The 23,575-nt window shown below is 42.4% G+C and overlaps 4 protein-coding genes across 8 annotated transcripts; all 4 read right to left on the bottom strand.

The window, feature by feature from the left end:
• Nucleotides 1-21: 21 nt before the first annotated feature.
• On the bottom strand, nucleotides 22-8,153 carry parvb (parvin, beta). 4 transcript variants are annotated; one of them, XM_057051752.1, is made up of 13 exons: nucleotides 7,917-8,153; nucleotides 3,416-3,505; nucleotides 3,040-3,110; nucleotides 2,871-2,973; nucleotides 2,603-2,743; nucleotides 2,396-2,511; nucleotides 2,268-2,326; nucleotides 2,160-2,179; nucleotides 1,957-2,018; nucleotides 1,814-1,882; nucleotides 1,628-1,729; nucleotides 1,482-1,554; nucleotides 22-1,099 (listed from the first exon to the last, which is right to left on the bottom strand). In XM_057051752.1, the coding sequence occupies exons 1-13, from the start codon at nucleotides 8,017-8,019 to the stop codon at nucleotides 1,023-1,025; spliced, it is 1,086 nt and encodes a 361-aa protein (XP_056907732.1). In that variant the 5' UTR covers nucleotides 8,020-8,153; the 3' UTR covers nucleotides 22-1,022. The 4 variants fall into 4 exon arrangements, with proteins under 4 accessions (XP_056907732.1, XP_056907733.1, XP_056907730.1 ...); XM_057051753.1 differs by lacking the exon at nucleotides 7,917-8,153 and adding an exon at nucleotides 6,209-6,366; XM_057051750.1 differs by lacking the exon at nucleotides 7,917-8,153 and adding an exon at nucleotides 4,964-6,147.
• Nucleotides 8,154-8,468: 315 nt separating this feature from the next.
• On the bottom strand, nucleotides 8,469-13,823 carry hdac10 (histone deacetylase 10). The gene is made up of 20 exons (XM_057052669.1): nucleotides 13,627-13,823; nucleotides 12,721-12,855; nucleotides 12,504-12,600; nucleotides 12,308-12,405; nucleotides 11,799-11,903; nucleotides 11,655-11,723; nucleotides 11,454-11,580; nucleotides 11,243-11,308; nucleotides 11,108-11,167; nucleotides 10,911-11,000; nucleotides 10,709-10,815; nucleotides 10,568-10,635; nucleotides 10,188-10,422; nucleotides 9,976-10,066; nucleotides 9,770-9,852; nucleotides 9,572-9,628; nucleotides 9,375-9,456; nucleotides 9,052-9,240; nucleotides 8,741-8,900; nucleotides 8,469-8,655 (listed from the first exon to the last, which is right to left on the bottom strand). The coding sequence occupies exons 1-20, from the start codon at nucleotides 13,683-13,685 to the stop codon at nucleotides 8,624-8,626; spliced, it is 2,010 nt and encodes a 669-aa protein (XP_056908649.1). The 5' UTR covers nucleotides 13,686-13,823; the 3' UTR covers nucleotides 8,469-8,623.
• A 10-nt stretch (nucleotides 13,824-13,833) lies between these two features.
• aplnr2 (apelin receptor 2) lies at nucleotides 13,834-15,899 on the bottom strand. The gene has a single exon (XM_057052670.1). The coding sequence runs from the start codon at nucleotides 15,817-15,819 to the stop codon at nucleotides 14,365-14,367; it is 1,455 nt and encodes a 484-aa protein (XP_056908650.1). The 5' UTR covers nucleotides 15,820-15,899; the 3' UTR covers nucleotides 13,834-14,364.
• Nucleotides 15,900-18,390: 2,491 nt separating this feature from the next.
• On the bottom strand, nucleotides 18,391-23,414 carry pus7 (pseudouridine synthase 7). Of its 2 annotated transcripts, XM_057051187.1 has the most exons (17): nucleotides 23,256-23,414; nucleotides 22,332-22,712; nucleotides 22,142-22,229; nucleotides 21,884-22,000; nucleotides 21,654-21,798; nucleotides 21,198-21,215; nucleotides 20,864-20,975; nucleotides 20,676-20,753; nucleotides 20,466-20,594; nucleotides 20,261-20,386; nucleotides 20,122-20,183; nucleotides 19,867-20,027; nucleotides 19,604-19,730; nucleotides 19,307-19,408; nucleotides 19,089-19,218; nucleotides 18,877-18,968; nucleotides 18,391-18,785 (listed from the first exon to the last, which is right to left on the bottom strand). In XM_057051187.1, exons 2-17 carry the CDS (start codon nucleotides 22,709-22,711, stop codon nucleotides 18,649-18,651), a joined length of 2,004 nt encoding a protein of 667 aa, XP_056907167.1. In that variant the 5' UTR covers nucleotide 22,712; nucleotides 23,256-23,414; the 3' UTR covers nucleotides 18,391-18,648. The 2 variants fall into 2 exon arrangements, with proteins under 2 accessions (XP_056907167.1, XP_056907168.1); XM_057051188.1 differs by lacking the exon at nucleotides 21,198-21,215.
• Nucleotides 23,415-23,575: the final 161 nt, after the last annotated feature.

The raw sequence follows: 23,575 nt of genomic DNA, 5'->3' as shown, positions 1-23,575 counted from the left end.
ATCAACAGAAATTCCCAATGGTTTGATTCTAGACATTTATTTCTTGATCGGCAAGAGTGGAAATAATAAACAACAACAACAAAACAGCAGAAAAGTAAGGCATCTGTTAGGACTGACAGCTACACTCTCGATAATTTCAGACGGCTGTTGGATGAGTAGTGGTACTGTGACCCTCTGTAGCCCTTCGGGGACCAGCTCTGCTCCCAGGATAGACCAGAGGTCCAGGACTCCTCGGAGACTTATCTGAATGTCGATACAAATATCTTTAAATGTGGTTTTCTTGTGACAGCAAGGACACAGAGCACTTATGGCAACATTAGCGTTAGCTTATAATTATGGCTCGATATGGCGTACATAGGTCAGAACAATCTCAAAGCACATAATTCAGGTATAGTATGTATGTGAGATCTGCTTGTTCTTTTGCTGCATAGCCTTTTCTTATTATGAATATGCTGGTGGACAGAGTACAGTAGAATATCCAAGCTACAGTTAGTAAAAAAAGGCGGGAAAAAAGCTGCCACTGCTAGCCTTAGCATTAAGGTTATTTGCCAGTTTTCTTTGACACTGATAATGTGAACAAGCAATATATGACAATAAATGCAATTGCTTCACATCATCACAAGCTTTTTCCCAGTTGTTGCTGCTTGGCTATGCTAACGGGCTAAGCCAAGAGGCTAAGCTGAAAGGCAAATTGAGCTGAAAAGTGGTTATCAGCACTGGTAACCTTTTTGTCTCGTTATTTATGCCCTCATACATAATTCCCTTCCCTTATTCCCACGCCTGTGTATTCTAATGAAGGCTCCGTTTTGCAAGCATTTCCTTGAGTGCAGTTAACATTCAAGAAAAGAATAAATAAATTAATTGACATTTCAGAATATTCAGAAAAATTAATTAGGCCAGGACTCGTGGGTCTATTTTTAAAAAAAATCCTATATCAAGACTTTCGGGTCCTGGGTGGTCTCCTGCAGTGTCCAGAGGTGCAGGTTATCTTCCACAGAAATAAAAGTGAAAGGACTTAAAGTTCAGTCGGAGTTTTTATAGTTGGTGAAAAGGTTGTAGAGGACTCTCAGGGTTGACTTGAGATTCAAGTTAACAACATCTGGAAAACACACACAGATCGTTAATTAGGTTAATTAGCTGTGTCATTTCAGTACATATAATTTAACTGGATATTTCTCAAATTATACAATAATATCAGAAAACAATTATTTGGGCATTGTTTGGTCCCAAACAAAGGCTAATGTGGCTAAATCAATGTAGACAGAGGTAAAACTAAATAAAATATATCAGCATATTAGCAAAAGTTCTTCAATTGACAAATGATTTTTGAAAGTCAGCTCCACTGTTTGAAGCTGCTCTGAAGGCTTCCGCCATGGTGAGCAAAGGTTTCCCTCTACTGGTCGACCTTTAATATGACGACTCCATCAACATATTAAAGACTCTTTTCTCATCCTATATTTCTGTAATAAATGTGTAACTACCTTCTGGTCTGGCTTTGGGTTTCTTCAGGCCTCCGTCTTGCATCAGCTCAAAGGCGAAGGCCACGTTGTGAACCTGAGAGAGCAGAAAACAGAGCAGTCGTACCAGCACCGTGGCCCATTTCAGAGTTTCACGGCGTCGTATTCACCTTCTGTTCGAAGCTCTCGGGGGTGAGGAAGAAGTTGTACAGAGGGACAAAATAATCTTCAAGCAGCCCCATCAACAACACCAAGTAGACGCCGTCGGCAAACTACACAAACAAACAACGAGCACATCGAATCAGTCACCCTATTTAAAGACACACATGAAATTAAATCCTCCTGGAACATCTTACCTGCGTTTCCAGCTCCGTCACCTCCAGGTTCAGCTTGTTCAGGTGTTTGTTGACGAAGGTGATGAGAGACTGGAAACACAATTAACACCGGTTATTTCCCATTCAGATGTTTCCTCCGTCTGAGAGCTTAAAGGGAACATTACCGTCTTCACCACGTTCAGCTTGTCGGGGGCGTGATCCAGCAGAGTGTCGAAGGCGTCCCTCTCTGTTGGGATGAACAAATGACTCACACAGGCCGCTTGAAGTTGTCTCTTTTATGTCAACATGTAGGGAATTTGTACGAAATCTGAGTAAAGACAAGCTTTCAAAGGGTTTGGCTTGAGAACAAAATGTGTCTGGGACTCACCAAATCTCCCCATCATCATTCTGAAAAAGACAGGGAAAGACAGTGGGGGGTTTGAAACCGCCTCTGTGTAAAACTGCTACATCTAGACGCTAAAGCTCCGGCTCTTACTCTGTGGTGCTCGTCAGCTCTTTCGTCACGAGGGCGGTCTGCAGGATGCCCTCTCGTTTCTGCTCAGATAAAAACAAAATGAGCGGAACTGCGGCTCCCACTGACAATATACAGTATACAACACTTACTTTGACTACCACCACCTTCACAGACACGTGCTCAGGCAGCCTGATGGGGGCCTGGAAGTGCATCGCCAGAGCCACCAGCAGATAAACAATGGCCACCAGGTTCTTTGAATGGATAGCTGAGGGGCAGCAGCCAGATTTAGTGAAGATATGAAGGGAAATATTCAATCATGAGCTGCTGTCTTATGGGCTCGAGGATGCAACACTCACAGTCCACACTCCACTCGATGGTCCAGCCGTGAGGACGCAGCAGCTCGTTCACAGCCTCCAAAACTGTCTGCAGCTTCTGTTTTTGGCCGATCTCAGACTGCGTCACCTCGGCCACGTTCAGTTTTCTGCCCGACAGCTTTTCTGTTACGAACAGAAATGAAGGGATAAAGAACTGGGGACGGGATCAAAGCAAACTTCATAATCCTCAGAGACTTGTGGTCAAGTATCCCGGACAATTTCATTCTGGTTCCAAATGGCTGCTTCTCACCAAATAACTTCTGGAGCACTTGTCCATCATAACAGTCCTCCTCCAGGTCTTTGACGATGATCCGCTCTTCCTCCAGTTCACTGTTGATCCAGTCAATCAGGACCTGCAAACGCACACTTTGATCATCTGCGTCTCTGATATTCTCCTTTATTGTGTGATCCCATTGTACCTTCAGGAGATCTTTGAATTTAAGGTTGTCCCGTGATGTTGGGTCCAACATGACCCGCTCAGCATTTTCCTCTGAAACAGGACAGCCAGTGAGAGACGCGTGAGATGTAATTATAGCATTTGGCAGTAATGTTGTCTGGTTTACGGTCATGGAACTGCCATCACCACAGACTGGTTTGTTATTTCATGAATTTAACTGTAATAAAAGTTCTAGAGTAAATAAATGAAATCAGTAAGTTGAGCTTCGTCGTCTACCAAGTTACACTTAAGTACACCATATTTGAGCAAGTATATGCATCTTTTATTTGTTTGTTTTTGGAAATTTGAGCTGTAACTGAGATACTTTCACAAGACTGTGTGTAAGTGTGTATAAATACCCAGTAGTGTATCCTCTGGGTGGATTTCTGCCCCTGTGGGAAGCAGCGGGGCATTGATGGCATTCTTCCCCTCCTCGTGGAGATCACTCACTGGTAAGACAATCATGCATTTCATAATAGTCAAATAGAATAACACAAATTAGCTGATTGAACTATAGAGCGTGACAGGCAGTAACAACAGGGGACAAAAAAGTAAAACTAGATCCACACAATAAGCTGCCGAGAGCAGCAACACATTATTAGCACCACAACTGAGCTAAAGGTGGGATAGATAACATAAATTGGTCCAAGACATTAATTTTCTTATCATTCCGCTCATGGCATTTATTTTAGTGAATCCACATAATCATATCACCATAACGCCCACAGCCGTGAGGCACTTCAAACAATTTAATGCAAACAACAAGGAGCAAAACAATTAACACTTTGCGTCATAAATGATTCTCTTAATTGCCACAACATTCAAATTAGGCCCAATTATTACTCAAGAAAGGTGTAAACTGATGGCAAGAGGTAACCAGGACCATCTAAACAGTCACATCTTCATGCTAAAGGACCAAAGTAAAACCTTTTATAGTATCCAGTCACCCTGTAGAACATTGTGTTAATGTGACGTTCTGCTCCAGTGGACCTTGTTATCAAACTGGGGGATGCAAAAACTATTTATTCAGTCATTTTGAGCTCTTATCTGAGCTGCCGCTTCCTCATCCTCCAGACATTTTCCACTCTTTCCATCCCACAAGGTACCATTGTCCATCATTATCCGAAAGATAATAAAAAGCAGCAGAACTATGCAAGTATTTAGACTTTTCCCACACGTCAACACACTCCGAATGTGGTCAGAGTGAGCCTGACGGCAGTAATACAGGAATATATGGTTTAGGTCAGGTTTCAGAATCTATTTCACTCCTCTCTGGGGACACACTTCAGGGATTTACAGACGTTTCTCCACTAATGGATGCGTTGCTTTTATCATCCTGTATTTTGGTTTGCAGCACCTGCAACAAGCTGCCGCGGCGCATTGACTCTGTTATTTAATAAAGCCTGAGAAGAGGAGCGCTTTTCCAACAAATCCATCCATTTTTGGAACTGATAAGATGGTAAAAGAAAGCGCATAGCAGAGTGTTTATGGTACAATCTGGGCTGAATCTTGGCTTCAAAGAAGAAGAGGATAGAAAGAATTATCCCAGTAGTAGGGGGTCCCTGTAGGTTCGCTATCTGATTGAACCGGCTCGCAGCAACAGCTCGAGCCCTTGAATCTCACAAGACATCAGCAGTTTGCTTTGTAATTACAGAGAGAGCCTGCTGCATTTCATCATAATTGTGCTGCTTCCTCTCTCCATGGCAATCTGCCTGCATTACTTCTGCCTTACACTCAACCACAGAGTAAAAAAAGCCCAAATGGAGGAAGGATAAAGGGGAAAATTTGTATGATGGAACCTCAGCACCGGGAGATTTTATGCAGGGAAAAAGCTGAAATCTTCACATGGACCCGCGGTTAATCCAGCTACAGTTGCTGCAATTCTACCATCAACAAAGGTTACTAACCTGAGCTTCGTCTCACCAACTTCCAAGTTCTCCTATGACTAGAAATAAACCAGATTACCTTGTTTCTTCCTCTTGGTTCCACACAGCAACCCGGCCATGTTTCCCAATGATAAACCCCTGGATTCCCCCCCTGAAGGCAGCGGCGAGCAAAGACAGAAGTGTGCATGTATGTGTGCGTCTGTGGGTCTGAGCAGGGGCGTCATCACGTGTTTATTTCTGTCACGGCCCTCCACCCCACCTCCGCGGTCCAGTTACAGGAGACGCTGAGGGGTGTGTTTACGGTAGGACGGAGACCTCTGTGTTGTCAAACAGAACATGGGATTTAATTTGCAAGAGGTGGAGCGTCTCACATCGGTGCTGAAGAATGGACCCGTGCCAGCGAGTCTGTGAGCCCGTTTTTGTTCTGCTGCAGCCAATAATCAATCAAGCCGCGGCTGCCCCTCCTAATAGAGTTGGACTAATTGAATACAAACCTGAAGCCAAAGCCATTAATCCTACACCAGCTCCTTGGTGGCGGTAGACACCGAAATAGGAAAAGATCAGACTTTTAGAACAAAGGTTTGAGGATAATAACAGGGCCTCTAAACAGCACGTGAAAAGAATAATTGTGGTTAATCAAAGGGGGCGGGGTTTCTCAGTGACACGCCAGAGGGGGCACAGGCAGGTTATAAATAATTCAGCATTATGGAGAAGACAGACTGGACTTTAAATATAGCTTTGGTTATGTACACCAGCACAGAACCCTGCAAATAACAGCAGCCAGGACATGGCAGAGTCACTGTGTAACTGGGAGTTTCCCACCTGTTATAAATGCCTTATTACACACTATTGTTCTCCGGCTTCATTGTCTCACCTAGGAAGCACAACATTACACTTATGGCATCACACTTATGCCAGCTAACTTTTAAATATAGATAAACTGTGAAAACTCTCAAAGGATCCAGCTGGTAAATACAGAATTCTCTGATGTGTCGTGACTAAAATATCCAGTTCCCGTTTGTTCTTCTGTCTCGTCTTCCTATCCTCTTTATCCCTTTTTGGGGTCACGGCCTACCCGTACAACATATTGTATATTGGTCAACATATAGTAACATCATATGGATATTTCACAGCTACTGCAAGACTGACGTTTGCATGAACTTGTGAATATTAGTATGAGCACAAAGTATCAATAATCCGTTGTTTTACATGAGACAAAGAGCCAATAATTCCACATATTGGTCAGAAAGCAAAAGAGTGACTTACTATTACCAGCATCCATCCTTAAACATGCACATTACTCAGTACTCAAGGACAATAGAGTGGGGTTGTGACCAAACTCTCATCCTTTAAGTCCTTATAAAGGAACATTGTGTGAATTATCAGCCCAGCAGTGTCTGTTGCTGACCCTGGGAGCTCTTCCTTGTCAGAGAAACCCAGACTTCCTTTGAATTTATCAGGACGCATTATCAAAAGCATAAACACACAGGGCTGCCGTTGCAATAATCTGGACCCTGCTGCTGCCTGTGCCTGGTTGTTAAGGTGAGTCTAAAGACAAATTCAGAAAAAGTCTGTTATAGCAACAATATTTGATGTTATTACTGATTCTTTCGCAACCTTGAGTCAATTTTTCCAGTGCTGACTCATTTTCTTCTGCGTTCCTCTTAAAGAACATAAAGAGTTACGCCCAAGTGCATCAGCAATGAATGGGGTCACCAACTGTTCTACAGCAAAAATCCTCCAATTTCCTGCTGTTATAATGAACTCTGTCATAATTCGCCTCGCTGCCACACGATGGCGCTGCACAAAAATCAGGAGGAACTGCTAAATACCAGGATTGAATGATCTTAATTCATCAACATGTTGACAGATTTTCTTGAATTAATGTCATCATGTGACCCTTTTGCCAAAAAAGGGGGCTTATTTTGTCCCATCAGCAAAATGTCATTTTTAGTGCTCATTTCTCGCTTTCTGTCAGGCTCATAACCAAACATGTGTCAAGTATTCTCAAGTTTTGTAGCAAAGGCTTGGAAACACAAGCTAAAACCTGACAGCAGTTAATGGCTACAGCAACTCAGTTATTCCTACATAAATGACTGGGCTGGACCGTCTCAGGGTTTTCATTTTAAACCAGAAAATCCCCTGATTGCACACTTTCCTCCTAAACTGGAGCGAAATATTCCGTTATTTAAAACCTCGATGCTTTAAACCTCAAGAACAGTCCAAGCTCATCTGTCCTCCTGCTGCTGAACCTTTATGGGAGTTCACAAACACAGGGCCGTGAGTACACACGCACGCACGCACACGCACGCACTGAGGCGTTAAAGTCTGCAGCTGTTTGACCACACAGTGAGTGATCTGATTGTGGGCAGAAAATAGTTTTTGGCCACCGGCTGAAAAAAGCCTTGAACTCAAACTTTAAAGAGCATTTTGATGACTAATCCACAGCAAACACAGAAATCCTCTTACACCTTTATCTTGAGAACACCGCAGTCCTGTCAACGTTCCCTGGCTGCGAGGTCTATTTATAATCAAGGACCTTTGAAAGTGTGACACTGTTTCCATTTATCATCCCAAAGAAATGTTTAAAACACACACACACACACACACACACACACACACACACACACACACACACACACACACACACACACACACACACACACACACACACACACCACCAAACCAAACTACATCTTGATGAATGAACCTTAGGTTTTTCACAAAACCACTTTAAAGCAGCATTTACCCAAACTGCAATATGCACTGAACGATAAAACAATAAAATAATAGTCCAATAGAAAAAGAAATGTATAAATCGTGTGTAGTTTGCAGTTCCGCTGTGATGTGGAGGATGATAACATTCAAACAGCATCATTTCAACGCCGCGTCACGGGCACAAACACAACAGAACAAATCCTGAACCAGGACATAATAATAATATGTAATGTGTAATAATAAAAAGGTAACCAACCTTCTTTAGACCTTTTCTTCCTCACCAAGGTTCCTCCCAATTTCCCCAGGAAAGACTCGTCCTTTTTCATTCTATGCATGTTCGCAGATGTTGTCCCAGACATCTTTGAGTGCTCGTGATGCGTTTGCGTGCTGTCTGTCTCGTCGTCACTCCTTCATGCGATGCATTTACGGACCGGTCGTACAGTCAGGAGAAAAGGGAGACCGTGAAAGACAAACGGCTGCGCTGAATGGAGCCTGAGCATCAGCGGCGACTCACGTGTGATGAACTCACAGTTAATCTCACAGCGCCCCCTAGAAGCAGGGTATGAACATGATTTACAAGATATGATGCGAAATAAACAAAATAATAATAATAAAAAAAATAATCAGCGACATTGTACCGTCCAGCGTGGATCTATGGGATTCTACATTAATCACGCCAGTACTTTGTTTTTAATTTAAATGTAAAGTCAAGACATAACCCAAAATATGTTTATTTACACATCATAGTGTAAGAGTCTTGGTTGTGTGTAGGTCGAAGAAAGAAAACACACCCGCAATTGCACTGAGGTCTTCTTAAGTTCCCTTTATTGAGAATAACCCAACCTTAGGAGTAATTAGTATATTAATATCTTGGTCAAATATAAATTTAAAGGCGCTGTAGTTGAAACCAGTGATGCTGACATCTCTCTCCATGGAGCAATGGTTCAGGGATGATCAGAGCCTTCAGGGTCCATCAGATCCTTCAGGTTCAGGTGCTGTTTTAAGAGAAATTTGGATGAACTTACATACATCATTGGCTTTAAATATCACAGGACATGGACGATGTTGCTGTAAATTCACCGGTTGTCTGCAGGAGTTTCCAGTCCGTCTGCAGGTGATAACGGAGCTTCTCTACTTCCTCCGTGTCTTCTGGTAAAGGAGCACAAAGACTCGCTAGAGAGGGAGCGGCGTTTCCCAGGAGACAGGAGACTGTGGGGACAAAACATGGCTTCTCCTCTTCCTGAAATGAAGATTATTGAATATTATTTATCTTTTCATTTCCAAAACTCCAATCTGCCTTTTTAAATAAAATAGTATCTTTAATTGTTATTTGGTGGGGGATTTACAGGATAATTTGGATTTTCTGGAATAATTTCCCCCACCCTTCTTACCTGCATGAGTATCAGTGTGTGTCCCTGGGCCAGGCCTTGCAGTAGGCCTGTTAGTTGTTGCCATACACTGTCCCAAATTCCACAACCAGGCATTCGGACCAACAGCACCAGATTTGGGTCGTACTCATAGCCAAGAGGCAGGAGGAGGCTGAGAACCGCATGCATGAACCCTGACACATCACCGCAGCCCTGGTAGAGGATAAACACACTCAAGTTGTACATAAAACACATTTTAGGTATGTAAATGTGGTGGTGCTGCATTGAATAGCATGACACTAATGTAATAAAAGCAGGTTGCCATGGAACAACAATCAAAAAGATACCTTCTTCAGACACACTGGAACATGATATTTGCCTATCGGCTTGTCCGATATATTCCCACTGAACTGCACCAGGAGCGTTTTCCTAAAAATGCAAAATACAATCGTCATTATGGTTTTGATATTGTCTTTGTTTGATATCTCTTATCTTCCAGTGTGAGTTTAGTCTAATTTAGAGATAACAGCAAAAAAAGAACCACCCATCCTCGGTGCCAGGCTTCTGTTCCACCATGTCTCCAACACACACAATTAAAACCCTGCACAATGACAAAATAACGCACATTTCTGTTAAAACCGGGAATTAGTTTTATGGGAATGTAAACATGCAAACCGAATAACTAAGGGAATAATAACACGGCAATAAACAGCACAAAAAGATCAAATCTGCATTGCAATACCGTTGAAAGAGAGCTGCAGCGTGCTGGACAGTGCACGTCATCGCCATGGAGACATCTTGGACAAGTGCCAAGCCACTGTAAATCTAAGAGGAAGTAATTCATTACGTTAACATCAGCTGCAGGACCCTGTTGGTGCTTTAATGGAAAGCACCAATCTAAAATAGAAAAACCTACTGTATATTTAAGTAAAACAGAATAACCGTAACCTCATGATTCTCCATTTTGTCTACGAGGGCGACGAGACTGGGGAGGGTGGTGAGGGAACTGTTATTCTCTCCATCTTTGGAGAATTTCTCCCTTGTTGGAAAAAAAATACAGACGTTTACTTGATAGGAAAAGAAGTTGGTCGGGATTGTTAAATCAATAAACAATGTGTTGGATTATAAAAGAATAACCGTGATGAGTCAGCACCGCGTACCTGAGCTTGCTGATTGTTGCTGGATCCAGACCTTCTGTTGAGCTGAAGCGCTGACATCCAGCCGGGCAGGTGACGTTATCAGGGAGGATTAAAGCAGCACGGACGGGAGGACAGACGCGCTTCTGGGGCTCGGGCCACACTTTTTCCTCTTTAACTGTCTCCTTTTCTGCCTTGTCCTTTGTTTCTTCTGCTAATTTATCATGCTTTGAGCTGCTCTCAGAGGCGGGCAAGTCAGCTGAACGTCAATAATAATGAATAAACAAAGAAAACACAAAAATTTGTACACTTAGTGGTTGACCTATTGAATCTTGTTAAAATATTAGTGTTCTATCTGGATTAATTTAAGGATTAGTGCAAAAAAAAAGAGGGGGATATTACACCTGCGTATTTGAGGCAGGACCAGTAAGGCTTATGAGCCGATCGCACACAGTGAAGGGACTCAAGCGCACTACAAACAGAAAATATCATGACCACAATCGTGAAACACACTCATGCAAGATAAAAACAGCCCTATAACTGACCTCCTACAGGGCCCTTCGAGGCTCCCAAGTGGAGGAGCAGGATCTCCAAGTAAGGTTTGGACTGTCTGACACACAGACTGTGGGAGGGAGGTCAAGTTGTAGCCTCCCTGGGAAACAATTAGACAGCGATACATTTTATAACCAGAGCTGATATATACGTGTTGAGAGAAGGTAAGAGATGTTCAGGAACATCCAGTCTGACCTCCAGAACTGCACACAGTTTGCCTCCAGCCAGGTTCATCAGGAGGTGAGTAAGATGAGCAAAGATGTCTGGACTGGCACACATTTCACCCTGAAAATGCAGATTTAAAAAAAACACTTTTTTTTTTAAAGAAAACAAAATTAGCTGGAGAGATGTTAGAGTCATCTATAAAATGTCCAGATTATACTGAATAGTACCTCTGGGTCACCGATAGCCGAGTCAAAACCTGCACATACCAGGACCAGGTCAGGGCAAAACTGTGACAATGTCAAGCAATGTCAAGATTTTATAATAATCCGACAGTATAGTATTAGACTACTAAAACGACTTACCTCATAGGCAACCGGTAACAGGATGTGAAAGAAGACTGAAAGATAGTCACTGTTTCTCATTCCAACCTGAAATGTGTTATACAAACCTTAATAAACACACAAATCTGTGCACAATGCCATCAAAACAAATCTAAAATTTGGTTTTGGACATTTAAGTCAATCTAAATATGTCAGACCATGACAAAAAGGCTGAAATGTGTTCTATATTGACCCTATTCCACGGCACATTTATGTTGAATCCGGCTCCCTTTTCTTTGCCAACAGTGTCGTAGTCTGATTCTCTAAGGTTGGGCCAGAATTTCTGATGCTCGTAGCGGTGCCAGGAGAAGTAGAGCACACTGTGGAGACAAAAGTGTAGTCAGTGCAACTAAAACTTCTGCATAACCACTTCAGCACATTAGGAAAGACAAACCTTGGATCGTCCTCAAAACAGTATTGTACCCCTTGACCGTGATGTATATCCCAGTCCACTATCAACACCCTGAAAGTAGGACATTTTGTCAATACCAGGCAGCTGAATTGTACTTTATTTCTCATAATCGAAACAATCAGTCACCTTTCCAGGCCGTATTTTTGCCTTGCATATCGCGCCGCTATGGCAACATTATTGAATACACAGAACCCATTGGCAGCACTGCGCATACTGTGATGTCCTGGAGGCCTGGATGGGAATTAGAAAGGTGTTTAAAAAAAACCGATCATATACACATTTATTTTCTTTGATTGTATTTTGGCTCGGCAGAACTCAAATGAAGCCCATCTGTGGAAAACAAGCTTTCTGACCTTTCAATACTCATTCCCAACTATTTCTTTAACAACTCACTTTAAGGTTTTTGTAAAATTGCTAAGTTAGTGTTGGAGGGAGAACTCAGAATTGAGCTCAACTCTCAACTTCTAGCAGCAGATAAGAAATAAGTCTTTTTTTTCAATGGGAAGAAGCAGTGCTGTCTTAGCAGGGATCAAGAATATTTAATTATCAATCAATTATTTAATTATTATGTTAATTATCAGAGCAGCGTGAGCATTACGCTGTAGAAGTCCTGTTTCACCAGTCGACAGACTCACCTGACCAGCGCCATGCCGGTCCTCACAGCTCCCGTCATTACACTGTCCACCAGTTGCAGGGCAGCACCTGCAGCCAGCTTGGCACAGTGATAAATGTTCTACAACGGCAAAGAGGTTGAGAGAATCAAAAGCACTATCTCGTAATTCAGTCAATGTGGACCCACCACCATACCGAAAAGTTAGGATTTTAACTAACTGGGTGGAAGTAGACGTCGCCGTATTGCAGAGTGAATTCCATAAGTTCCGCTAGAGTCATATAGGGGGTTTTCTTCACGGCTTCTAAATACTCCTCACTGTTGGGAACAGCAAAGTGCATGTAGAATATCTTAGAAGATGTAGGAAAATATGTCAGTCTTAAGCAGAGGGATCACACTGAATCTGGGGGCGACCCATTTGAGCGCCTTAAAACTAACCTATGGACCAGCAGAATGTCAGCATCTGTTGCCTCCCGGACAGGGATGGAGACACAGCGATCGGCCAGCCCAGTCCTCATCAGAGCCTCATAACATACTGTCAGACGCTCGGGTACCTCAATATTACATATAGAACTGAAAGAAATACCACAAACTTACAAATGCAAAATTTGTGTTGTTGCTTCCCCTGTGATCTGCAAAAAACATGCATGTTCTGGTATTCCTAAAATGAATATTGGATATATTCAGTCACAGCGAAGATACAAATGTGATGTTGTAATTGATATTTGTTTATCTCGCGGTTTCAGCAATGCATCACAGCGGGTGGAGTGGTGTATTGCTTTTAAAAAATGATTTTAATATTAAATCAGCAAACATAATCTCAATTTCTTTATTCCAAATGAAAGAACTGGAGCGTGGGGTCACCCAAAAAGAAAACAGAAGCAAATAAAGAGAGGCTACTGTTTTACATTTCTATTTCCTTGACATTAATGTTGTCCTCCGTGGATTGTGCATCCACTAAAAACTGTCGGTGTTTCTGAGGAGGCGCCAGGCAGGAATAGCCTGGGTGGACACCGGTGAAGAGGATCGGTCCATATGGACGAGATCACCGTAGCGATCCTCACAGGAACCACCTCTAGGGACGTCAATGAAGTGCTGATTATCAACCTAACGACCATCGACACCGTCTTTTCCTCTAACTAATCTAAAAGGCGCTTCATTAACATGTTCTCTGTTGCTGGAAAGACTCTCAGTGAGGTTAACGACACTTAAGCTAGGAGTTTGTTGTTGGTCAGACGCGGAGTAATATCAGGAGGAATATCGTTACACTGCGGCCAAGAACCAATCAGATGGCGTGAATTCACCTTTCCGATATATAAGGAATTAAATGAAATTCAGACGTACTCAACCCAGAGCAATTTGTAATTGGTCATCTCGTCGTCATAAATTAGTGCAGTTCCCATCTTCAGTGTTACCGCTTCCACAGACAGTTGAACTCTAAATTATACGATAACACTGCGTGTTTTTAAGGCAGTGACGGACTTTTTGTAAACAATATAAACGTGGGAGAGATTCTTCTTCTTTCTTTTCTTCTTTTTCTTCTTCTTCAGCACTGCCAAAATTGTGCAATAGCGCCATCGTCTCGGAGGAAGTACAATGTTGCCGAATTTTCATTTCTTTTATGCTTTGTGAAACATATCCGACAATATTTTCCCCAACTTATCATTTAATTTGGAAACATTTATTGTATACGGCATAAAAATCAATACGATAGTTTACGTTGTGTTAACACATTTTTAACAATTTTTAAATGTCTGCATCTCTGGCTTCCTCTGAATTATTATAAAACTGCTTGATTTGAATGAGAACAATAAAAAAATGAAATGTCAGTTTAGAGTGATCTTTTTAATATATGAAAACAGAACAGTGCATTGGATAAACCTACAAAGAGTTTTTGGAAGGATCGGAGGCCAAGCAGACATTTGGCAAGTAAGATTCCATTCTTGGGTTCAATTACATTTGAGGGGGGTTGTTGTCCCATTTCCTGTGAGAAATATGCCAGATTTGTTTGCTTTTAACATGACATTGAATAGCATTCAGGAAGATAGTATAAACATATGATATAGCTCCTGAGTTATATTTTCACAAGGCCTCAGAAACAATCCGGTCTCCTGTCTTTTCCTCGGTCCTTTCTGTTTCCTCTTGTGTTCTTGTGGGAAAAGGTGAACTCTTCTCTCTCTCTTCCTGTCCTTGCACCATTTTCCCTCTCTGTCCCTTCGCTCCTCTCTTCCTGGCCCAGCACAGCATGACAATGGCTCCTCTGCATCTCTTCCTGAATGATGGATCACAGGCAGCGTACAGGAGTGGGTTAAGGCAGGAGTTGAGATAAGCCAAACAGGTGACATACGGATGAGCACCCAGTAAAAGCTGATCTAAAGGGCAGGAATATGGAACCAGCCCAAATTCCAGCAGCATGGAAAGTGTCTTGTTGACATGTAAAGGCAGCCAGCACAAGAAGAAAGCCATCACTAGAGTGACAATGACCTTAAGGAGTCTCCGTTGACGCTTGCGATCAGGACGAGGGCCCTTTCCGAAATGTCTGCTGAGTAGCTGTGCAAGTGAACAGTAACACACCAGCAAGATGACAAGAGGAAGCAGAAAGCCAATTAGGGTTGATTTGAGACTCAAAGCTGCAGCCCACCACAATTCTGCCTTCTCTCGCTCTGCCTCCTCCAGGTCTGTTCTAATCAGCATTGAATAGTCCATTTGGCAGGAGAGGAAGACTGGTCCTGGGTCAGGATGAGCTGGATCAATCAGCCAATCATCCTCAGATTCCACTTCAACCTCCCTGACAGAACGTAGCAGCAGGCCAGGAAGAGCCAGCACCCCTGCCAGCACCCACACCCCTCCAAGTACCCACACAGCTCTGCTGGGAAATCTCTGAGCGGCATGGTGACTGGCGGGTCGGCGTCCGGTCAGAACCCAGTAGCGCTCCACGCTGAGCATGCTCAGGCTGAACACACTGGCATACATGTTGAGAGCAGTCAGGAAGCTGCTAACTTGGCAGAGAGGTTGCCCAAATGGCCAATGGTAGCCCATTGCTGTGTAGACGGCCCACAGGGGGAGAGTGACAAGGAAGCAGAGGTCAGCCAGCGCTAAGCTGGCTATGAGGGAGTCTGTAAGAGAACGTGAGGATCGAGGGATGGAGGGAGGGTAAGAGGCGGTTGAAGAATGAGAGGAAACTTTGGGGGTTTGTCCTGACAAACTCCCACCGTTTCCCTTATTTTTTGTTGGAAGTGATCCACGGTGGGGTCCGTCAGTCCCTCTGACGGTCTGCTGACCCTTCCTAAAAACCCCAGTAAAACAGAGCTTTCCAGTCCCACTTAAGTCTCTGCCTCTCATTCTCCTTCGTTCAGGTCGGTCCAGGTAAGCCCACAGCACGAGGCTGTTGCCGAGGCAACCAACGAAGAAGGCCAGCAGGTACACGGAGGGGATGATGGTGAGAGAGGGGGACCAGTCGCTATAATCGCAGTGGGAAAAAGAAGGGGGAGAGGGGGAGGAGGAGGGGGAGACTGAGTCCCACGTGTGCGTCTCCATCGCTGGCGTTGAAAAAACAGATGTAAATAATCTCCAAATGTTTCCAACGGTTATATATAAAGTAATGGTGGTTTTTCCTCAGTCCACAGATAATCTGGAAATTCAGCGGAACAGACGAGATTAAAGGCATTAAAATTACAGAAGCTCAAGAGAACCCAGAATATAAAAGCTGTCAGAATAAAATATAAAAAGCAACAGAATAAAATCACTTGGTAAGAATTTAAAAAAACTGAATGTTGTACATCACATAACTTGGGAAAAGTGCACAAATTAATTATTAATTAACAAAAAATAGTGAAGAGAGAAGAAAAAGGGGGGAAAAGCTGCATAATTTTTCAGGGAAAAGCAAAATAAAAGAGATTTTCATACATTTCAGAATTAACATATATGACATCTATCACCATAAATGAGGCCCTGCAGTATCGCGATTAATATGAAGTGACACTTACCTCTGAGATGCTGATGATGTTCTGATGCTCATTCTGAAGCAGGATCAGATTCACCTCTCCTCTGAGATGAACATGTCTTCTCCTAAATGCTCAATATATAGCGCTGTCCCTCACACACTCCCAACTGTTGCATCCTCTCGTCCTGATCGAGACCACCCCAACACAGAGATACGAGACCCGCAAACAACCCCCAAATGCAAACACACACCTCCCGAGAGACACAATGCCACCACACAACCTTCCCCCACATACACACACATAAACTCGAGACACACAAACAGACGTGCTGGTCTGTCCATCCTCTCAATGCTCGTACAAACAGGCAGAAACACATTCACTTCTCTTTGTCTCACATGTTCAAACACACCGTTTATCCAGTGGTTAAAGGTAACGTCTCACACGGAGGACAAACACCAGCTAACGGCTCTCATATTCATTGCCAAGGCAGTCTCCACGCATTTTTATTCAACAGGATTGTAAAGCTGCATTCTGGCTTACAGCTGTGTTGTCTCTCTGTCGTTCACAGTTGATAGATCTGTGAGAAAACCATTTATCTTCCAGTCGTTTTGCACAGTCTGAACATCAGAACCTGCAGGTTTGGAATTCAATAAAGGTTAGAACATTTAATAAATCACTGGATAAACAGAATTGGTTAAAAATTATAATACGCCTTTAAAACCAATTTAGTTTATAATGCATACATTTATTACCTTTCTCACTCTATCATTACGGTTACTTCATGTGTTTGTAGTCTCGCGTCAGCGCCATCGATAAGGAAACTCTGAACCAAACAAATCGTTCTTGGTTGAGGTCACCCAGGCCAGCGTGTTTCACGTCTGGATTGATACTGTCGACCACCATCAGGTTACAATGCAAACAGCGACGGCGAATCTGACTGTAAACAGGAAGTGTTTGTTGCCACAGGGGTAGAGGTCATGCAGCCATCAACCTGTTGTTATGGAAACAGATGTTCCAGAGACATTCCAGTCTTTGTGGGAGACCAAATACACCAGTTATTTTTAAAAAGGCCCTTTGTTTCGTTTACTGTTTATCCTTAATTTATTAACTAATTCATTAATTTTGTATCTTTCATCCAAATAATGACTTTGACAAACTAAACACACCATAGATATACATGGCAGACATTAATATGCCTTCATGAGACTTATTTTGTCTCACAAGAGTCAGAGGTGTGAGTCCAGGTCCAGTCTCGTGTTTTTGGCCTCAGAAGGACAGTAAAGCACACTTTATTTGCACGCCAGAAGCAAACAATAACGATGTTTTTGTCATTTTAATATCAAGATGATGAAGTTAATTAGTGGTGATGATCTAACAGGAACGACTTCCTGTTGTTTCTTGATCAGCGAGGACTTTCTTTAACCCTTCCACTTCATGATTAAATCTCTCTACTGAAACAGCCACTTCTCATTTTTGAGTCATTTTATATCTCGTTCCCAAAGGTCTCTCCCAGTCATCCATTTGTGTTCTGTTTTATCTCCATCTCCATCATGAATTGAAATCACATGGGCAGAGCACCTGATCATGTGATCATTGACACCAGAATAGTCATAATGTAATAACCTCTTTTCATTCAGCAACTGTGGTAAGTTGCTGCTAACAACTAGCATATAACTACTGTTATATGCTAGTTGTTAGCATATAACAGTATTGCAAATCCACGACATTAAGAGAAACATGGCAACCCCCGTGTTAAAAGAAGAAAAAAAAGACCTTAATAACCCCTCACTCCTGCCATTTCATCTGTCCTAATTAGTTTCTTTGATTTTGGAGGTAGTAAACCCTTAATAAGAATGTAATTTTCTTGGTCCCTAAAGTCAGATTAGTTTTCATATAGTCTAAAGTATTAGAAGTTGCCGCCCTGTGTGTACGTAAACAACATCACCATACATTTAGTCCAGACTCTTTCATAATAAACTGCTTAGTGTGATTCCAGCCTTGGCTTTTCTCTTTTTTGTCCTGTATTATTGCTTCTTCCATGTCACATTTTCTCTTTCACCAGGTGCAGACTGGGATCGGCTGCATCACCATAAATGGATTATGACATATGTAACTGTCTTGCATAAATATAGCTTATTTTTATAATAAAATAAACTGCAAACGATTAAGTTAGCATTTTTATTTCTCTGTTGAGACTAATTTTCTGTACAAACATAAGTTGATGCGACAACCTGACTGAAAGAGAGAAAATCAAAAGAAATACTGCAGCATAGAAAAAGAGCTACATTAAGAAAAAGAAAAGCAACTCAGAATGGAATCAGAGTTCGCTCTCACTCACACACTGATATCATTAAAAACACAGGCAACAGGTGCCTTGCAGCCTGCTGCAGCAGTCCGGTTATTGAAAGAATACACTGCAGTCTCAGTTGAACCAGGAAGTGTTGAGCTGTGTCTGTTTCTTGATGCTAGTGTCCAACTTGAGCACTTCTCTAATTGCCATAGTTGCATAAGTCGAGGGAGGCAGCGAGAACTCCATCCTTAGAGCCCGATACTTCCCATCTGAGGGGAAGAAATGAAAAAAAAGGTATTGTATTTGGTTTAAAAGATGTAGAAAATTTATGACTAACTTAAAGGTCTTTACTAAACATACCTTTGTTAAAGACTGGCGCAGGTTTGTTCTCCAGTATCTCAAAATCACTATGCACCAGAGAGATCCTGGGATCATCATAGTTAATGACCTCCCTAAATCAGAAATATGAGGTCAGAGGAAGTTACACGGCATCTTAACAGCTCTTGTTTTCTTACAGAGTTGCTATGAAACATCAATCAGCTTTATTTAGTGGAATTTTACTGGCTGCTGACCAGCTAACGTCTGTAGGTCTGATGACGATGCGTCTGTAGGCTCCCGCCAGAGAATAGTCCTTCACTCTGTGCCTCATTTTGTCGATGTCCAGCCCATCTGCTGACAGAAGTTCTCTGTAGCCTTTCCCCACTGGCAGAAAGTCAAAGTTAGTTCTAGTCAGCCATCACTTCATGCATTGGGAACATCATTAACACCCCCCACCCCAGTCAATTCTTACCATGATGAGAGGGGTAAATGACATCATAACCAGGAAGTGGCATCACAATGTCATGGATGGAATGATTCTCAGCTTCTTCTGCTGAGAGCACGTGGGCTGTAGCTTTAGAAGGATAACAGAGACAGAATGTTTCTGTTTCAATTATTGCAGAACATTTGGTCAACTTTATCCAAAATTTTAAAATATATATGTATTTAACATTAGATTGTGTAAATAATTCTGTTCTTTTTTATAGGGAAAAGAGGAAATTCTACATATTGGTAAGACACAGTTTCAAGCACTCGCTGCGCTACTGACTTCCTTTGAGGATCAGGTCGCCTTCCACAGCCTTCAGGCCAAAGGCATCAATTCTGCGGCTCACCATGGTGTTCCACACCACACTCTGGTAGCTGTGGACGTACATCAAACGGTTGTTACGAGGAATCTGGGTGGGAAAAAAAGGGAAACGTCGACGATGAAAGAGCTGATGACCCTCTTCCATGCTAAACAACCATCTTCAAAACAGAAGCATACAATTGAAACTTATACCACTTTGAATAACTTAATTAAAAAAAACCAACCAGTCCAAATGCAGTGACTATGTTCTTTTTGCCATACATTGATAGGCCTCGCAACAGCTGCCCCTCCACGCAGCGCTTGTTGGGCAGTTTTTTCAGCGCTGCCTCTGGGTCCTGGGTCTTTGCCCACTCCTCTCTGCAGCGGACCAAGAATTCTTTCTCCGCTGTAAATAGCAGCAAGAGATAAGCAGTAGGTTCTAAACACCATTTTTACATTACAGATACAAGAAAATCTGATCCAACCTCCCCAACTCTTACCTCCAGGACGTGGTTTCAGTATTAAATCCACCACCTCACTCCAGTTATTTTTTAAGATGGCCCTTAAAAAAACATGAGATAGATGATGTCACAATTCTTCAAAAGTGAAGATTTCTACCAATTTCCTTTACTGTCGTACCTGCCAACGTGTTGCGTAGGGACGGCTGTTGTGCCGAAGCGCTGCATGCCGTAGTAGTTAATGAAGCCCGTCTGTCTGAGGGATGTCATAGCCTGATTGACTTGTGCATCAGTTCCTGAGATGTTCCTAAAATACAAATGTATTAAAGCAATCAGCTGCGTGGACATTTAGAGTTTAAGAGCCTACATTAACTGCATCTGCCCACCTGATTACAACAGTGAAGTGGTTCCCCTGGAGTCCCCCCAGCTTCAGAGGATGATTCTTGTAGCAGAAATTTCCAACCTTGAGGTTGATAAGGCACTTGTTGAGATGTTGTAACCTCTCTGCTGTGATCCTGAGACACGATGGAAATGTGCCTTGAAATCAAATTCATGAGCCACAAAATCAGAAAAGCTCCTCAGCAGCACACACTCACTTGTGCACTGCAATCTCCTGCACGGTGATTGCTCTCTTGTCTTTGGTTCCCATGTAGGAAAACATGTTGGGTCTAAGCCTACAAACAGACATAATCAAAGATCTGGCAGCAAAGATCACAATCGCATTTTATGAAGAGAGGAGATTTTGTTAGTCTCCGTATTTTTAATGAGTGTGTGCAGTTCAGACCTGAGGAACTTTGACAGAACATTTATAGCATCCATGGTGTCTTTGTTCTCCTTGTACAGGACAAAGTGGCAGAAGGTGTCACGGTTTTTGGGCCAGAAGTGTTTCCTTGGAGCTTTAATTGGGACACAGAAAAAAAAAGGCTTATCCAATATAGTAAACACCTTTGGAAATGATTCCAGAAGTAGCATTGCAGATTTACTATCCAAAAGGTTTCCTCTAAAAAAATCTAAGTTCATTTTGATGTGCAATAAGTGGGAGTAGGTTGGCAATATTAATAGAAGAAACCGCAGACTTTAATAACTTGACTTGCTCTGTATGGAGAACAGGTTCTTACCTGCTGTTGTTTTGACCTCTATCCACCAGAGAAAAGCAAAAGGAGGGTAGAATAATGTTACTAAGTAAGAAATAGATGTTAAAGGACCGTGGATTGAGTGATAGCGTGTGATCTCATGCTTGGGACTGTGGGTGTGGAATTTTAAGGTTTTACTTGAGTGGGGGGGTGTAACAGACTCCAACATTGGGAAAACGGTTCTTTACTAAAGGTTGAGGACATTCCATAAGTGAAAAAGGTGATTAGGAGCAGAATCATGCAAGTGTCTCCATTACACACATGCACAAGGGTGGGACAGTGTGCCCCACTGCTCTTCATTTCAGCTGTGAGCACATGCACTGCAGCAGATGAGGGTGGAAGTCTGATAGGCATGCACTAATCCTTTCCTCAACTGTAACAATTTTGACTGGATGTGAATAGTCTTGAGCGATTATTTAACTCCATTCCCTCTGTATTCACCTCCCAAAGCTTTTTTCCCAGCGGCATGGTATGCCACGATGAATTTGCTCCCATCCTTCTCTTCTGTCTTGGTCTCCAAACCAGGAAATTGAGTCTTGATGGCTTTGTGGACCAGCGTCCGCTTTTCCTTTGTATCCTCCACCACCTATAGATCAAAGCGGAGAATTAACGTAACATCTACGAGTTTTAAAGTTTAAGTCCTGAAGAGGCTCGGGAGGTGAGGAACTCACTTGGATGGAGACACTGCCCTCTTTATTTCTAAAGAGCTGAAGCTCCTCAAGCTGTTTTTTTTGCTCTTCGGTCAGCACGTCAGTGTCCTGAGGCAATTCTGCTGTCTCTGGAACGTCCTAAAATATCATTTAGAAAAATAAATTATTTGCTACCGTATTGAACTGGAACGACAAAATAGAGCTGGCCAAATAAATAGAAAAGAAAGAAATCTTACACAACTATTGTAGAAATTAATAAAATGAAAAAGACTATCTTACCTCTGCAGCATCTGCAGGAATGGACAGGTCATCCAAATGCACTATCTTGCCAAGTTTATTGATTTCATGTACCACAAAATCAGAATATCTGGAAAAAAAAAATGCTATCAGTGTCAAATGAGCCTCAGTAAATGTAAAACAATCAAATAATCTATTGATCCCTCAAACAAGATCACCAATTAACACCAACCTTTCCTTCAAGATTCCAGAGAAGCCCTCATGGTCACTGACATACTTCAAGATGCCAACATCCACCTCAGTGAGGCCATGCTTCATCATATCAGCAAAGGTCTCACCATCATTTTCTTCATCTTGCTCAGATTCATCAACCTCAAGGCCTTCCGCTTCCTCTTGGTGTGGAGGGGCTTCATTCTTTTGATCATTCTCAATCCTTGGTTTCTTTGAGGATACTTCTTCCACTTCTTCATCTGGACAGCTTCTCTTCTCTCCGGCATGGACAGAGGTAAGCTCATTCTTAATCCTCTGTTTGTTTGAGGATGCGTCTTCGACTTCTTCTGGACAGCTTCTCTTCTCCCCAGCATGGACGGAGGGGAGCTCTGACTCGGCCATACTGTCAATAAAGGATACAGAAATGAGAAAAAGCTGGTGCATATTCTCCTGCACTTGATATATGTTTGCATCCATGGATTACTGTAATGCAAATCATTAAATGGCGGTTTCTTTTCTCCAAGATTGGCTTTGGGTCATTATGGGACAAAATGCACGTTGCTATCTAAAAATTTGCATGTAAAATCAGGTGGCCTAGAAAGTGATGAAACCAACTCGCCGGCCGTGCAGAATGTGAATGAAACAGAGTTGTGGGTTCAATACATACTTCATGTCTGCCAGCTATTCACTATTTGAAGCGCCTTCTTAAGGCGCCCGAATTTGATGCAGACTCAAAGTATATAATATGCAGACGTAAAGTATATAATACTGTGGTAACTAGTCTGGTGTTAGCAAAGCTGCTAGCTTACTTGTAATGCCATCTCGTGTTATTAACATTAGCCCGCAGTCTGCAGTTAGCACGGTCGCAGTAAAGACAACATGATGCAAAACGGCAATGCTTTTTCCTTTTTCTCAGTGTCACAACCAAATGTCTGATTTGACTTACCGAACGTTAAACCAGATGATATTCAGAACATTACCCAGAATTTTCACTATAGAACAGAATTCCCTCACACGCGTGTGTTGAGTTTGTCCCGGAAACACATTTAATTCTTGACCCGCCTACTGGCAATGCTGCTGAGCTCTCATTGGTTAATGACATGTCAATCATAGAGTTTCTTGAGCTCCGTTAAAACGCAGTTTTAATTGTAAATTTCAATCACGATCATTTTCATCCCGGTAGAGCACCAAAAAATATAACTTCCATTTGACACCGGCCTATGAGGATCTATCTGCCGAGCCGTTATGGGGACCGGGGCTCGTTTT

This window comes from Takifugu flavidus, chromosome 13, assembly GCF_003711565.1.
Source record: "Takifugu flavidus isolate HTHZ2018 chromosome 13, ASM371156v2, whole genome shotgun sequence".
Lineage (NCBI taxonomy): Eukaryota > Metazoa > Chordata > Actinopteri > Tetraodontiformes > Tetraodontidae > Takifugu > Takifugu flavidus.
The sequence above is the reverse complement of the archived record's forward strand: the minus strand, read 5'-3'. Positions and strand labels throughout refer to the sequence as shown.

What these genes read in the sequence shown, in the direction of transcription:
- parvb (XM_057051750.1), bottom strand. Translation starts at nt 5,129, where the DNA reads ATGCACACTTCTGTCTTTGCTCGCCGCTGCCTTCAGGGGGGGAATCCA. An exon ending in CATCGAGTGGAGTGTGGACT is followed by an intron (nt 2,512 to 2,602) that starts GTGAGTGTTGCA and finishes GCTGCCCCTCAG; the next exon opens with CTATCCATTCAAAGAACCTG. An exon ending in ACCCAAAGCCAGACCAGAAG is followed by an intron (nt 1,100 to 1,481) that starts GTAGTTACACAT and finishes TGTGTTTTCCAG; the next exon opens with ATGTTGTTAACTTGAATCTC.
- hdac10 (XM_057052669.1), bottom strand. Translation starts at nt 13,685, where the DNA reads ATGGGAACTGCACTAATTTATGACGACGAGATGACCAATTACAAATTG. An exon ending in GACATTCTGCTGGTCCATAG is followed by an intron (nt 12,601 to 12,720) that starts GTTAGTTTTAAG and finishes TGTTCCCAACAG; the next exon opens with TGAGGAGTATTTAGAAGCCG. An exon ending in TAAATGTGCCGTGGAATAGG is followed by an intron (nt 11,309 to 11,453) that starts GTCAATATAGAA and finishes AACACATTTCAG; the next exon opens with GTTGGAATGAGAAACAGTGA.
- aplnr2 (XM_057052670.1), bottom strand. Translation starts at nt 15,819, where the DNA reads ATGGAGACGCACACGTGGGACTCAGTCTCCCCCTCCTCCTCCCCCTCT.
- pus7 (XM_057051187.1), bottom strand. Translation starts at nt 22,711, where the DNA reads ATGGCCGAGTCAGAGCTCCCCTCCGTCCATGCTGGGGAGAAGAGAAGC. An exon ending in GTTCTGTCAAAGTTCCTCAG is followed by an intron (nt 20,754 to 20,863) that starts GTCTGAACTGCA and finishes GTCTGTTTGTAG; the next exon opens with GCTTAGACCCAACATGTTTT. An exon ending in AGACCTACAGACGTTAGCTG is followed by an intron (nt 18,969 to 19,088) that starts GTCAGCAGCCAG and finishes TTTCTGATTTAG; the next exon opens with GGAGGTCATTAACTATGATG.